This window comes from Pseudorasbora parva, chromosome 14 (genome assembly GCF_024679245.1).
Source record: "Pseudorasbora parva isolate DD20220531a chromosome 14, ASM2467924v1, whole genome shotgun sequence".
In the NCBI taxonomy this organism is placed as follows: domain Eukaryota; kingdom Metazoa; phylum Chordata; class Actinopteri; order Cypriniformes; family Gobionidae; genus Pseudorasbora; species Pseudorasbora parva.
In genome coordinates, this window is record NC_090185.1 from 8,380,261 (window position 1) to 8,396,359 (window position 16,099).

The following is a 16,099-nucleotide window of genomic DNA, read 5'->3' on the forward strand; positions in this document are numbered from 1 at the left end:
ATATGTGTACCCAACCCTCGAGATATGGGCTTGGGACGTTAAGTTGCTAGGGTGGGTGCTCCCAGCCTTAGCAGAGACTGGTATACAGGCAGTTAGCTTAGGCTGTGTTTGTACAGGATGATAAAAACCCCTATTCAGCCTCCTCTCATGTGAGAGTCGCCTGGCCAGGGCCCGCCCCCGGGTCTGCGCTCGGGGGTGCGGTAATGCAGATGGGAAAAGGTGAGAGCATTATAGATTTGCAACCTAGCCTGTAAGGCGGTAAGTAAGGTTTGTGGGTCACCTGGGCCAAATACTTTTATCCCATCCAAGGGATGTGGGACTGTGGTAACCATTATTCGCATATTGCAATAATTTTGCCCTGTGTTTTTTGCTCCACCTTTCGTAGGGCTCGGGGTGAGCGACACGCACAACCTGTGTGCCTCTTGAGGGCCCAGCGTTGGATGCTCCCCTGGGAAGCCAAGCATCACCATGGCGACGCCTTGGAGTAAACTGCGGACCGCTGGAAATAGCAGCGGTCTCCCCGGGGCTGGTGTGGTAAGGTGAACTCCCCTCACTTAAAGGGGTTGTAAGAGCAATGTTTGTGTTGAGTACACCGCTTTGGCGATGCAATTAGGTCTGTGTTGTAGGTTCTGCCGGAGGAGACTGGGCTTCGCAGGGAGGACCCCGTGAGCCTCCGAATGAAGCCAGCTGTGAGCTGTGAGCAGCCAGCCCGGACAGTCCAGGCAGTAGACTCTGAACAGGAGGCCTCGACAGGCCTTCTAGTTGGAGTGACGACATCGGGGCCCGTGTGCGGGATGGTAAAAAAAAAAAAAAAAAAATCTCCCTTTTGTTGTCACAAAGAGTAGTGTCTCGTCAACAGGCAGGCCCCGTAGGGCCTCCCAGGGGATGAGTCCCCAGGTGGTAACTGAACGACTAGTTCTTCGTCAGCCAAGCAGACAGCCACTGTTAGCCCGACATGGAGCGGCCAGCATTCATCCGACCTGCCAGCGAGTATTCATCGCTGGCATGGCTACAAGCCCAGTTAGTAGGCCTCCCTAGGCCTCCCTGAGGGCCTGCTGGGGTGCAGCAGGCCTTGCCGGGCTTCCCTTGAGAGGGTATTCCCGTGCTTCAGGTGTTAGACGGCAGGTAGTAGGCCTCACCAGGCCTCCCTGAGGGCCTGCTGTGGTAGCAGTAAGCCTTGTCTGGCTTCCCCCAAGGGGTCGTTCCTGGGCTTCAGTCACTGGATGATAGGTAGTAGGCCTCGCGGGGCCTCCCTGAGGGCCTGCTGGGATGCAGCAGGCCTCATCTGGCTTCCCCTGAGGGGGTACTCCAGGGAACTAGCGCTGGATAACAGTTCCTGGGCTCCAGTCACCAGATGGCAGGTAGCAGGCCTCACCAGGCCTCCCGGAGGGCCTGCTGGGTTGCAGCAGGCCTCATCTGGCTTCCCCTGAGGGGGTGGTCCAGGGCCTCGGCCTTGTGGGTGACAGGGGTTAGGCCTCGCTAGGCCTCCCGGAAGGTGAGCAGTGAGCATGGTTGCTAGCCAGGGCGGCTAGCATGATCTGCTATCAGGTAGCAGGCCTCACCAGGCCTCCCTGAGGTCGTTCCCCGGCCGCAGTGCCGGCTACGAGTAGCCTGGCAGGTAGTAGGCCCTGCGGGGCCTCCCTGGGGGAACGGGTTCCTTGGAAGGAGACACAGAACTGGAACTCAAGCTGACAGCTAGTGGTTCCTGCCGTCAGGCTTCGGTCCTAGCCGGCAGCACCTGATGGCGGGTGCATACTCTAGCACGACGAGTTTACACTGCTGCTATGCGGTCCTTACAGGACAGGGACCTGCATAGGTTGCCTACAGCATGGTACCTACCAGGCAGGCTTAAGAGCTCCCCTCTTATGAGGGTTGTCTGTGAGCTTACGGCCGCCTGGGCCTGGTCAGTTGGTCGTAGGCCCCTCGGGGCCTCCCTGTTAGATCAGACCGTAGGCCTTCTCAGGCCTCCTGAGCACCCCTGTAATGTATGTGCTCGGTAGATCCTAGGATCGAGCAGCTGACTCCCCTCGCTAGCAAGGGTGGGAAAGCACTACGCTGAGCGCTGTTCTCTGGGATAGCCCGTCTCTGAGTTCCGGCCTGAGGCGGACACTGCCAGTTCACAGTCCCTCAGCTTGATGCCTCTCCAGAGGCGAGTTTCCAGAGGCTCTGTTGTTAACAGACTGGGTTGGCAGACGGAAGCGTCCCGCATAGTGACGCCAGGTCAAGCCTCCCTGGTGGCATTCGGTGAAGTTCTTCCCGAATAGTGACTGGCTGGGGCGGCCTCGGGTCCCCTAGCCACATTCCCTTAAAAGAACCCCTTCTGTTGAACAGGTTGGTTCCAGGCCTTTGAGCGGCCGGGGTAGGGTACATGAAGGTGCCCCAAGGCCACAGCTCGGGCTATGACCGTAGGGAATGCTGTCACTGACAGCCTAATGTGACCCGAGGGGGAGTGGTTCAGGCATTTCAGTTGAATTTGCTTGTCCTGACAGTTGTCACTGCCAGTAGGCATGCACTCCCCTCGGCATGGCGGCGTGGGTATATCGTTCCCCATAGCGTCAGCTGACGCAGCTCGAGTTCCCTTTCGAAAGGGAACGTCCCTGGTTACGACTGTAACCTTAGTTCCCTGAGAACAGGGAACGAGACGCTGCGTCACTTTTGCCATGCCTCGGGCCTGCCTGCGAACAGTCCCTTCAGACGAATTGAATGCGGTTGTGTTTGCAAGGCGCCCTTTTATACTTCCTGGTCGCACGTCTATGACGTCAGAGGCTGTCGCCGGTCAGTAGGACTGATGTGATTGGATAAACGTTTCAGACACCGGTCACGCTGGAGGCGTTCCCCATAGCGTCAGCTGACGCAGCGTCTCATTCCCTGTTCTCAGGGAACTAAGGTTACAGTCGTAACCAGGGACACTCAGTACTTAGTTGTGGCTCCTTGCCTGAATTACTGCAGCGATGCGGCGTGGGATGGAGTCGATCAGTCTGTGGCACTGCTCAGGTGTTATGAGAGCCCAGGTTGCTCTGATAGTGGCCTTCAGCTCTTCTGCATTGTTGGGTCTGGCATTTCGCATCTTCCTCTTCACAATACCCCAGAGATCTTCTATAGGGTTAAGGCCAAGAGAGTTTGCTGGACAATTAAGAACAGAGATACCATGATCCTTAAACCAGGTCCTGGTTGCTTGCTACTGTGTGCCGGTGTCAAGTCCTGTTAGAAAATGAAATCTGCATCTCCATAAAGTTGGTCAGCAGCAGGAAGCATGAAGTGCTCTAAAACTTCCTGGTGTACGGCTGTGTTGACCTCGGACCTCAGGCACCCCAAACCATCACTGACTGTGGAAACTTTAAATTGGACCTCGAGCAATTTGGATTGAGCTTCTGTCATTTACGATAATTCCGATGGCATGTGAAGGCAGCATTAAACCATACTGTTGCTAGTATGTTTTTCTTAGCATTTTTTTGACATATTTGAACATGTAGCTAGCCATGGCTAGCATTTACCATGTTGTTAGCTATTCACTGTTAGCATGTGTAGCATGACGAAGTCCTGCCAAAAGAGCTAACCCCATGTCTATATGGTGTTCTAATGCAGAGATATAGACTTTTGTGGCCTTTTTAGCGCTGCACCCATTGTGTTCTTTTTTCTGCTTTGTATTTCCACAGCATGAAGGTAAGTTCTTACAGATTTATGAATGAGTTGATCCTTTAAACATTTTTCCAGTCTGCTGAGAACATAGTTATAAGGTCTAAATGTATTGCTAAAGGGTTGCTAGGGTACTCTGTTTGGTTGTTAGGGAGTGGCTTGGCAACTGCCAAAGATGATACTCCAAAGTCCGCTTGTCAGTATGAAAGATAAAAACAACCCCAATGCCTCTGCTATTCAGATTCGAAGATATCCTCTTTGGGTTTGGGTTGCTAGGGTAGATCATAACTAGGAATTGTTGAAGATGATTCATGATTGGCTGTTTACTGCCCTGAGTCAAATGAACCCACATTCTCTTAATTTAATTCCCTTTAATCTCTTTAAAGGACAACTCCGGTGAGAAATCAACCTAGGGGTAATTAACGGATGGTTACAGAGTAGATCGTTCTCTGGGATGCGTTTTCATGAAAATCGAATGTAAAGAGTTTTATCTTTAAAAACAGATTAGCTAATAACACTTGTCTATGGGGCACAGGGTAGTGAAATTAAATCGCTAGTTAATACTAGTGTTGGGTGTAACGCGTTACTGTAATAATATTACTTTTTTCAGTAACTGGTAGTGTAAAGCATTACTCGTCTGAAAATGGTAATATTATTACAGTTTTCCCGAGCTAGTTACTTGCGTTACATTTGCCAGTAGCACCTTCATCACACACAAGGCACACAACACAGAGAACAGAAGGGAGGGGGGTAGGAGGGCGTGAATGGAACAGTGATTGGTCTGGGTTTGGCACGAGGTATCATTTACCATCACCGATTGGTCGACACCCAGCAGCCAGCAGCAGAGCGGCACCCTCAAAGACAGATGGGGAAAAATGGAAGCGTCAACAACGGCAAGCTCTTTTTCAGAGGAAGGTTCCCAGCAACAGAAAGCTAGTTTCGACGGGTGGAGATTCAGTAATTATTTTGAATATGTTCAACGGAAGGACAATAACTTGACGGTGAAGTGCACACTCTGCCCGGGGAGAAAGCTGCTCTCCACCGCTTGTAACTCTACCTCCAACTTAAAGTTAAGTTAATATATGTTTGGACTTGTTATAAATTGACAATCAAATTTATTGATTGTTTGCACCAGACGGTGTTTGTTAAACATTGAGGAAGTTAATACTTGTTTGTACTTGATTGCACAAGTACAGTTGTTTGTAGGTATTTGTGCTAGACAGTGCCAGTATTTTGTTGGCGTAATAAAGACCCTAAAGAACACTCCTCCTTTGTATGTTCTCCCTCCATCTGATGCATCTCAGGCAATTATAGAGTAATTAAGAAAAAATGTAACTAGTAATATAACTAGTAATATAACTAGTTACTTTCTCCAGGGAGTAATAAAGTAAAGTAAGGCATTACTATTTTTGAGAGTAATATGTAATATATTACTTTTTTGAGTAACTAGCCCCAACACTGGTTAATACCACTAACAAGGCTCAAAATAGCCTCACACTAACACGGTAGCATAATGAGGGTCCCTACATGCAAACCGAAGCATTGAGAACTTTGTAAGTGTTTATTAAGAAGCTACTTTATAAAGACAGTGCATTACGCGTTTACAGACAGCAGCCATCTTAGAAAGCAGTCTCGACGAGTCGAACCACGAGCGCTCTGCTAAGTGATGAACTGTGACTTGGAATCTCATATGGTTCGTTGTTTCCGGAAGAAAACACTGAACGCAACAGAGAAGAGTAACCATCTGTTAATTACCCCAAGGTTCATTTCTCACCGGAGTTGTCCTTTAAATAGAAGTCTATGGAACTTGTTTCTAGGGAGCTTGACATTTGTAGCTAGGGTGTTGTTACACGAGCTCACGTCCATCTCTATGACACTGCTGCAAAGACATCCATCTGGGCCTTTATAATGGCAGTTTATTGGATCAGTTGCTAGGGTGCTCTAAATGGTTACTAGGGCATGGCTTGATAGTTTCACAATGATCCTGAGACATTGATTGGTTGCGTAAGTGAAATGGGCCCCTCTCCCCTTGTCTTTATGACACTGGGATCCAGAGTTATGTTCAATACAATATTTCTATGCAAGTTCCCATAGTAGGAAAAACACAAATGAGCACTTCCTTTTTCACGGGTCGCGTCTTCACCATAGTGTGTATATGGGGCAAATTTGGGCAGCTCCTGCACACCAGGGGTACAATTTACACCCATTTGTGAGGTATGATTTTACAGAGCCTGACAGCCTCTTCAAATGTGGTAACCCATGTCTCTACGAAATCCTCGTTTATGACCCGTCAAAGTTCATCCCCATTTAAGTCAATGTAATTTTTCAAACACTGTTTGCCTGATTGCTTATAAAAGTCATAGCACATCTCTTTTAAAAAACAAACACATGATTTCACACCTTATGGGTCAATGACAAGTGCAAGCCCCACTAATGAAGTGTGGAAGAGAACAATAGTGATGCTTTGCTTCACAAGGCCAGAGGTTTAATAATCCACAATGATTTAGAACTTAAATAGTACAACTTGTAAAATAATCAATACTGTCTGTCACTAAGAATAGATTAAGGCTTGAAGTGAGAATGAGGAACTTTACAGGAACACACACATGTGGGTGAGTGTGTGGTGGTCAAATCCGGTGGGGGAGGATTCACACTCAGAACTATATTAATATCACAGTTTAACACTTGAGTTACTTCACTGTGTGTGTTCACATATTTCAGTGTTATTTGAGATGGTTCATCTGTTTATTTTGTGCTGTGTGTGGCATATGGCTGGTAAGTTTGTTTATTTTAAGACATTACATTATGCTTTATTTTTAACACAAAGTAATCAGCTTTTTTTTAAATTATCAAAATGATTTACCTTCTCTGTTATTCCTAAATAAAAGATGCAGAAATAAAGCAGAAATTAATTTGATTCCACTCTTGCAATGATATTTTAAATATAATAAAAGTTCACAATAAAAGTGTAAAAAACTACAAACATGGCAGATGTGTGAGTCCAGCACGTAAGAGGTTTAGATAAAGGGGTTAAGTAGTTAAGTATTTCATGTTTTCCTCATTATATTTAATCTGCAACACTGAACCTGTATAAGGATCTGTTTGGCCATTAACTTTATATTCATCGTTGTATTAATATGAGGAGAGTCTCATGAAAGACCCACGACTGCAGATCAATGAGCTGCTTCTTTTCTCTCTGATACTGAAGGAAATGAAATGAAGTGTGGAAGATGTTAACTGTGAAGATGATTGACAGGTCAGTTTGACAGGATGTGTAACTTAAAGTGAGAGATGCTGTCCGTTAAAGACTGTGATGTGATTGTACGTCCCAAAGCTTACTCTTACACATTCAGAAGGAAGCGCTCAGTGATGCCAACTAAGCAATTTTGTCGCTACAACACAACACATTCTTCACAGACAAACACAATCCACTGTCCAGTCACTGTAGATGATCTTAAGTTCTGCTGAACTTGTAGTGAAAACTACGGTTGCTTTCAGGATTTATAAACAAGACATTAAAGTCAAACTTAATGGGATAGCTCACCCAAAAATGAAAATGTGATGTTTATCTGCTTACCCCCAGTGCATCCAACGTGTAGGTGTGTTTATTACTTCATTAGAACACAAATGAAGATTTTTAACTCCGACCGTTGCTGTGTGACATATAATGATGTGAATGGGTAACAATTCTATGAGAGCAAAAACACATGCTTAGACCACACAAAGAGCCCTGTTTGAGCCCAGGCTGTTGGATATAGAGTTGTATTTTAGGTTAAAAAAAAAAAAAAAAAAAAAAAAATCATCCCCGACGCTACGTATTTTCAAGTGCTGCTTAAAGTCATACCTCTTGCTTTTAATAGATGTTTTATTGTTTGTTTTTATTTGTTCTTATTTTTATTAGCCCGAAAAGTTAAACACAATCTGCCCCCCATCTGCCCCCTGGCTGTCTGAAGTTCTCCGTGAACATCGCTCTGGACTCAGGGCGGCAGAGAGGAAATGGCATAAATCTAAAAACAATACTGACCTTGCCTTTTATCAGTCTCTTCTCTCTTCTTTCTCTACAAATGTCTCCACTGCTAAAACAACATACTACCACAACAAAATCAACAATTGCTCTGACTCTCGCCAACTCTTTAAAACATTCTCCTCTCTCCTTTGTCCACCTCCTCCCCCTCCTTCATCAACTCTTACAGCTGATGACTTTGCATCATTTTTCACCAACAAAACAGCTCTCATTATCTCAACAACTAACACGAACACGCTTCCATCCTTCTCTCCACTCTCCGAGGCAGATATTTCTAAACTCATCCTTTCCAATCACCCTACTACCTGTCCACTTGATCCTATTCCCACTCACCTCCTTCAGGCTATTTCTTCTTCAATCACTCCTGCACTCACTCACATTGTCAACACTTCTCTTCACACGGGAACCTTTCCCACAGCATTTAAGCAGGCTCGGGTAACCCCACTGCTTAAGAAACCCTCTTTGAATCCAGCACTTTTAGAAAACTACCGACCGGTATCCCTTCTGCCTTTCATTGCAAAGACCCTTGAGCGAGTTGTGTTCAATCAACTCTCTAGGTTTCTTGAACAGGACAACCTCCTAGACAACAACCAATCCGGCTTCAAAAGCGGCCATTCGACTGAGACGGCCTTGCTCTCGGTAACTGAGGCACTGAGACTGGCAAAAGCAGCTTCCAAATCCTCAGTGCTCATTCTGCTGGATCTGTCTGCTGCTTTTGACACAGTTAACCACCAGATCCTCCTGTCAACACTTAAGAGGACGGGGATCTCAGGATCTGCTCTCCAGTGGTTCAGGTCTTACCTCTCTGGTAGGTCCTACAGGGTGTCATGGAGAGGTGAAGTGTCTAAGTCTTATAATCTAGCTACTGGGGTTCCCCAGGGCTCAGTCCTTGGACCACTTCTCTTCTCCATCTACATGTCATCATTAGGTTCTGTCATTCAGAAACACGGCTTCTCCTATCACTGCTATGCGGATGACACTCAACTCTACTTCTCATTTCAACCAGATGATCCTACAGTCAGTGTTCGTATCGCTGCCTGTCTGACAGACATTTCTGACTGGATGAAAGAGCATCATCTTAAACTCAATCTTGCAAAGACAGAATTACTTGTTTTCTCAACCAACCCAGCACTTCATCAAAATTTCTCCATTCAGCTTGGTTCATCGACCATAACTCCATCAAGGACAGCAAGAAACCTTGGAGTTGTGATTGATGACCAGTTAAACTTCGCTGACCACATTACTGCAACAGCCCGGTCCTGCAGATTTGCTTTATACAACATTAGAAAGATTAGACCCTTCCTATCAGAACAGGCTGCACAACTCCTGGTTCAAGCTCTTGTTCTCTCCAGACTGGATTATTGTAATGCTCTTCTGGCTGGGCTTCCAGCATGCACTATCAAACCCTTGCAGCTGATCCAGAATGCAGCGGCGAGAGTGGTCTTTAATGAGCCGAAGAGAGCGCATGTTACGCCTCTCTTCATCAAACTGCACTGGTTGCCAATGGCTGCTCGCATCAAATTCAAGGCACTAGTTATCGCCTACAAAACAACCTCTGGCTCGGCACCAATATACCTAAATTCACTTGCTCAGACTTACACACCCTCCAGAAGCTTGCGTTCTGCGAACGAGCGGCGCCTCGTGGTTCCATCCCAAAGAGGCATGAAATCGCTCTCACGGACATTTTCCTGGACCGTTCCTACCTGGTGGAATGACCTGCCGATCTCAATTCGTGCTGCCGAGTCTGTAGCCATTCTTAAAAAACATCTTAAGACACATCTTTTCCATTTGCACTTGACCAATACAGAATAGCACTTACTGATCACCACAGCAACGACCAAAAGCGTACACTCCGGGATCATATCTACGTCTCTCATCCGGATTTGCGCCTTCAGGCGGGTATGTTACATAGTAATCATAACTATCAGAATCCAGTGTTCTGTATATTGCGTACGTGAGTTTTTGTTGTAGATGGCTATTGCTGCGCGTTTAGCTAGAATACAAAACCAACCCATTGGGCCACTGAATCTGCATTAACGACAACAGCTGGGGCAACAGCCTTAGTCCTAATGGGTTGTAGCTATCTTAGCTATCAGAATACAGTGTTCGGCACTGTGCGGACGTGAGTTTTTGTTGTAGATGTCTGTCTTTAAAAAAAAAAAAAAAAAAAAAAATGTGTATTGTACTAATTAATTGAGATTTCTTACAGCTCTTACAGGTTTTTGGCCTTGTCTGTTCCGTTGCTTCTATTACTCTCCCCTTTTTTGTAAGTCGCTTTGGATAAAAGCGTCTGCTAAATGATTAAATGTAAATGTAAATGTACAATACAAACACACACACAAAAAAAACATAAACCTATAAAAAAAATCTGTGTTCTCCAGGTGTGTTTGGCGAGTCATTGTCAGTGATGGAGGGAGATTCTGTCACTCTAAACACTGATCTCACTGAAATACAGGAAGAAGACGACATACTGTGGAAATATGGAGCTGATTACTCTCTGATAGCTCAAATCATTAGCGATGATGGAATCTCCTCCACATATAATGACACTCATGGCAGATTCAGAGACAGACTGAAGCTGGATCATCAAACTGGATCTCTGACCATCACTAACATCTCAACTGAACATGCTGGAGTTTATGAAGTAACGATAAATAGAGGGAAACGATCAAAAAAATCATTCAGAGTTTCTGTCTATGGTGAGTAGAGATGAAGGACACTCACTGTGATTAAACTAATCACATACATGTTGAATGGATGAAAAGATTATCGATTTATTCATTCTGATGTTTTCTCAGCTCGTCTGCCTGTTCCTGTCATCATCAGTAACTCTTCACACTGTTCTTCATCCTCCTCATCCTCATGTTCACTGATGTGTTCGGTGTTGAATGTGAGTCATGTGACTCTCTCCTGGTTCAAAGGAAACAGTTTATTGTCCAGCATCAGTGTGTCTGATCTCAGCATCAGTCTCTCTCTACCTCTGGAGGTGGAATATCAGGATAAAAACACCTACAGCTGTGTGCTGAACAATCCCATCAGCAACCAGACCAGACATCCCAACATCACTCAACTCTGCCACACATGTGCAGGTACGGCAGCACGGCTGATATGAGATTTTGTTTATTTTTTTATGGTGATTTATTGTCATGTGTATATATTTGTCTTGTTATTTCTCAAGTTCCTGACAGACACTAAAGCCAACTTGTCGAAAATCTTGTTGCTCAATGCTTTATCGTGTGTGTGTGCGCGTGTGTGTGTGTTTCTTCTCCAGAAGTCCATGTCCATTGCTGTGATTCTACTGAAGCTGTGATCCGATTGGTTGTCTCTGCTCTGGTGGGCGTGGCCACTGTGGCTGTTCTGGTTTATGACATCAGATATACAAGTGGTTAAATAAAGGAAGAGAAAACAGATCATACAAATATTCCGACATGTTGGAGTTTTATAAGAATTTAATTTTAAATTAAAAATAATTTAAAATTTCAATTCAAATACAGTTATATAATACAATCAGTTGATGAGTTGAGGTGGGAGCAAATGGATTATAAAAATATAAATGCTTTTCTATATTATATGGAAAAGCAAACCACACTTTTTATGAGGAAAGAAATATGATATTCAAAAGAGTGTGGTCAAAGGTATTGTTTAGTGAGGTCAAATGCTTTCCTTAATAAAGTGTATGTTAGGGCAATCTGGTGGCCAATCAACATTCTTTAATCAATTGTATATTTCTTTGGGAATTATATACATATTTTTATTATTTCATGTAATGTTGCTTTGCACTTCCATTTTGCACTGATTTTATTGAGCTAATGCTTTGGCCATACAAATATATGTGTCATGTAATTTAAAACAACTTCAAATTCTAAATGTAAAATGAGCATCACCTAATGAACTGATGAAAAAGCTCTATTTTTAATTAAAGAGATGTTATGATAGCAATAAGCTCTGATTTCAGTCTGAGTTACTCCACTCATTTGATCTGCACTGTCGATGAAGATGTTGGAATTGCACTATTATTACTATTTGCATCATTATTCTTATTATCTTTGCCCAAAATCAGAGATGGGCATCTTATCCCAAATGTCTAACTTTAACATTTCATTACTGACATCAAATTGTAAATTTTGGAATTAAAACACATTTGCAGCATTTCAAGTGTTTATTTCAAAACGATACAGAGTATGAAAGCACTCAGTCACAAAACTGTCATGACGGGCGGAATTAAATGTTTAAGACAGGAGATAAAATCATACAATATATCCACAGAAACAATAAAACAAATGAACACTGTCAAACTGACAACTGTTACAAGAATAAGTGCAATAAACTGACAGCTATTTTTCATGGGGCTTCTGGAAGTATTTTTTCCATTTATTTTGACCATTAAGACTTGACAAATATAGTTCTCTAAGCCATGAACCAAACATCAGCCACTAATATGAAGCACAACATTACAACCTTTGGTATGAAGTAGGGCTGTCAATCGATTAAAATATTGAATCGTGATTAATCGCATGATTGTCATGAGTTAACTCACAATTAATCGCAACTTAATCACACATTTTAATCAATTCTAAATGTATCTTAAATGAATATTTTTCAAGTTTTTAATACTCTAAACAACATGAGTGGATTAATTATATGCTTTATGCAAATGTACGTTTAAACCATACTCAACAGAGCATGAAGACTAGACATGTATCAAAGGTCATAGATTTTTTCAACTTATTCATGTCTCAAGCCTAAGTTAAAAAAAAAATTCTCAACAAGCAGTGATTTATCTCATTTTAAGAATATAACTAAAGGGAGTTTTTACACTGGTAGATTAGTTCAAAAAGGGCAAAGTTCGTATGAAAAATTGGTAATGTGAAAGCTGTCATGTAGACCTTGGAGCGCACCAGGGTACCGAACCCGAGACCGAATCCTGGAGGAGGTGCTCTGAGTGTGCCAAACTGTGCCGCGGTTGATTCACGTGAGCAGTGAGAGGAACATGGACGTGGCACATTCTTTTTAGTCGACTGTAATGTATTTAGTTCAATAAAACACATGTACTGTAAGTGGTAATAGGGTTATGATTTACCTCGGATATGAGAGCTTACAGTGTATTCTCGCATCACGCATCTCCTCAAAATCCCAGCACAAGCATTCAACAAAAGCCCGCTTCATCCAATATACTGACCTGCGTTCTGTTTTCTGTCATGCCCTGTGGATGTTTGTGATAATGTAAGATGCACACAAATGCACCAGGGTTTAACAGAATCAAGTTGACCAGCACTGCGGGGGAAACCGAGAACTATCGCGCTTGTACTGCAATAAACGTGCTCAGTTTAAAAACAACTCTTTCAATTTCTTTTAATTCAACCTGGAGTCTAATAAAAGCGGCAGCAAATCTAATCTGCCGCGAGTGTCATCTAGCAACTCTCAATACCCTTCTGAGCTGTAAACGCCAAACTCTGGTTGGGCCAATCACATCGTGTATAGAGTCGGTGGGCGGGGCTTAACATAATGACGGCCGAGTTGCGCTTGCGTGCTTCTAGTAAACACAGAAACTGGCGAACGGCGGTCTTTCGAATCAGCTTTGACAAGACTTGGAGTTAAGCTTTTCTCTGAGAAAAGAACAAAGAGCGGCACTGAAGTCATTCTTAAAAAGGGAAGATGTGTTCGGAGTTTTGCCGACCGGATACGGCGAATGTTTAATCTATCAACAAACTCCGCTTCACCTTCATTACTCTGGTTGGTTGTAGCGCTATCCTATTGTGTGTAGAGGGAGTTTGAAAGACAACCGTTTATCCCGCCCCTCGGATTGAGCTGTCAATGGTGAGTTTCCAGACCAAACATCTTGATGTGGGTCTGGCTTGTCAGGCTAAACATTTTATGCAGGCCACGCTATTAAATGAAATTAATGCTTATATCAAGAGCTTGAAATACTTCAGTGATAGTTCACAGTACACATTATTCATGAGCACCCACACACACACACACACACACGCACACGCACACGCACACGCACACGCACACGCACACGCACACACGCACACGCGCACACGCGCACACACACACACACACACACACACACACACACCATTTCACAGCAAACTAATTCAAAGCTGTTGAAATAAAATCAGACAGTAATTTAGATATGACACAAAATGACTCAGATTGCATTATGTTTTCATTGATGAGGCTAATTGATGAGGCTACGATTTTCTAATAATATAAACTAATAAAACTACAAAGCATCAGTGCTTGAACATTAATCAATATGGACATCATAATAACAGGGCTTTAATTAATGAAATGATTCCTGTTGAAAAACAAAATGGTTGGCTCTTAATATAATTCTTTTAGACAAGTTGCTGCTCAGGATGCTGACCCTTCAAAGGCTCTCCAAAGATCCTCCGTTTACCCCTTTTCCACCATCAAAAAGTTGATTTATTTCATTAATTCCATTCAAAAAGGGAAACTGATATTATATGAATTCATTACACACAGACTGATATATTTCAAATGTTTATTTCTTTTCATTTTGATGATTATAACTGACAACTATAAGGAAAATCCCAAATTCAGTATCTCAGAAAATTAGAATATTACTTAAGACCAATACAAAGAAAGGATTTTAGAAATCTTGGCCAACTGAAAAGTATGAACACATTACACTGATTTGAGCTATTAAGTGTTTTCAGTTCCAGACCTCCACAGAATCAGATCATTTTCCATCATTTCAGTGAGATCAGTGTTTAGAGTGACAGAATCTCCCTCCATCACTGACACTGACTCACCAAACACACCTGAAGAACAGAGAGTTATTTTTATCTGGCACTGTTAACACAATAGAGGTGGATCTTTGGGTGGAGTCACATGGGCATATAAAGTTGCTTATACAAATCATTTTTAATTGAAAAAGTTCTTCAGGTTTATACATCCAACATTAAGTATAGCCAATTTAAGTTTGGAAACAATATGTTGTATTTATAATGTCACACTAGAACACACTAATAATTCAAATGTTTTTTCATACAGAAAAATATATAGATGGATGGATTTAGAAAGGGGGTCCCTCATAAAAGGTTCATCATATTTGGGGGGTCCTTGGCATCATAAAGTTTGGAAACCCCTGTTTTAGATCACAGAAGCTACTAGAGTAGAGAGCGCTATGAATTGTTCTTCACATGCACAGAAACTAAAATTGAAGACTCAATAAACGGGGGAACGGAGATGTAGGTCGGACGTCACAGACAAAATGGGATCCCTTCTGGCAGTCCCTATCAGCTTAGAGATATAGAGAACAGGCCAATGGCCTTTGGCGTATGAGATTTGCATCTTGCACTCCGCCCCGCAGCGTGGGTATGAAGCGGAAGGAGATGCAGTGCACCCTTTTTTCACTGAGGAGCAGAACTTAGTGACTCAATCCCACAGTGATGGTACAGCAAATGTTGCGACTGGAGGTATTATGGGAGGTATTATGGGGAGCATACACTTATGGACTGGCCATGGGCAGTGCAAAAAATGGAAGTGCCAGGGGTTAGGTGTCGCCCAGCCCGCAGCTCTACATATGGTGTTTTTATTAAACAAAATTCGGGAGAAGCTCATTTAGATAATTGACACAGATGGAGAGTACTCAGCGAATCCACAAAAGAGGTGTATATAAATATATATATATATATATGCAGCCATCTTACCTCCATTGTGTTGACAGTTTATGAGCATCCCTCCACCACCCCTTTTCCACATTTTGCTAATTGTTTTAGTTCTAAATCACTTACACATGGGGGGTACTCTGGGTTCGGGCCAAAGTCTAAGCTCGAAGCCCTCCTCCCGGACAGCATGCCAAATACGCATTTAAATGTACTCTCTATAAATAATATGTAAGTGTGAACTCGTGAAATATCTGTCAGCGAGGTGCCACGAGGCCACACTCCTAGTGCAGTTGGCCGTCAACCCGAGCGGGCAAGGCACGCCTTGGATTTCATACGCCAAAGCGATGGCATCCACTATCCAGTGGGCCATCCTCTGCTTGGAGACAGCGTTTACCTTCTGCTGGCCTCCTTAACAGATGAAGAGCTGATCTGACATTCTGAAGCTTTGCGTTCTGTCCACATAAGTCTGCAGGGAGAGAAGGGGACAAAGAAAAACCAGGGCTGGGTCTGCCTCCTCTGAAGGCAGCACTTGCAGGTCCGCCACCTGGTCCCAGAAGGGAGTGGTGGGAACCTTGGGCACGTATCCGGGCCGGGGTCTCATGATTACTTAAGAATTACCTGCCTCAAATTTTTTAACTCTGCTGACTGCAAAGGCTCAAATGGAGGTCTCTGCAGTGCTGTTAGGACCAGAGATAAGTCCCAAGAGGGTATAGAGTGAGGGAGAGGCAGATTTCGTCTCCTTGCCCCCCTCAGGAACCTGACGACCGGATCCTGCTTCCCTAGAGATGTACCATTAACC

The 16,099-nt window shown here is 43.7% G+C and overlaps 1 protein-coding gene across 1 annotated transcript; it reads left to right on the forward strand.

The window, feature by feature from the left end:
* Positions 1-468: 468 nt before the first annotated feature.
* Positions 469-11,456, forward strand: LOC137039690 (CD48 antigen-like). Its single transcript, XM_067414962.1, has 8 exons — positions 469-534; positions 627-797; positions 2,879-3,051; positions 3,657-3,663; positions 4,023-4,032; positions 10,042-10,359; positions 10,459-10,749; positions 10,932-11,456. Exons 1-8 carry the CDS (start codon positions 469-471, stop codon positions 11,048-11,050), a joined length of 1,155 nt encoding a protein of 384 aa, XP_067271063.1. The 3' UTR covers positions 11,051-11,456.
* The last annotated feature ends 4,643 nt before the right edge of the window (positions 11,457-16,099 follow it).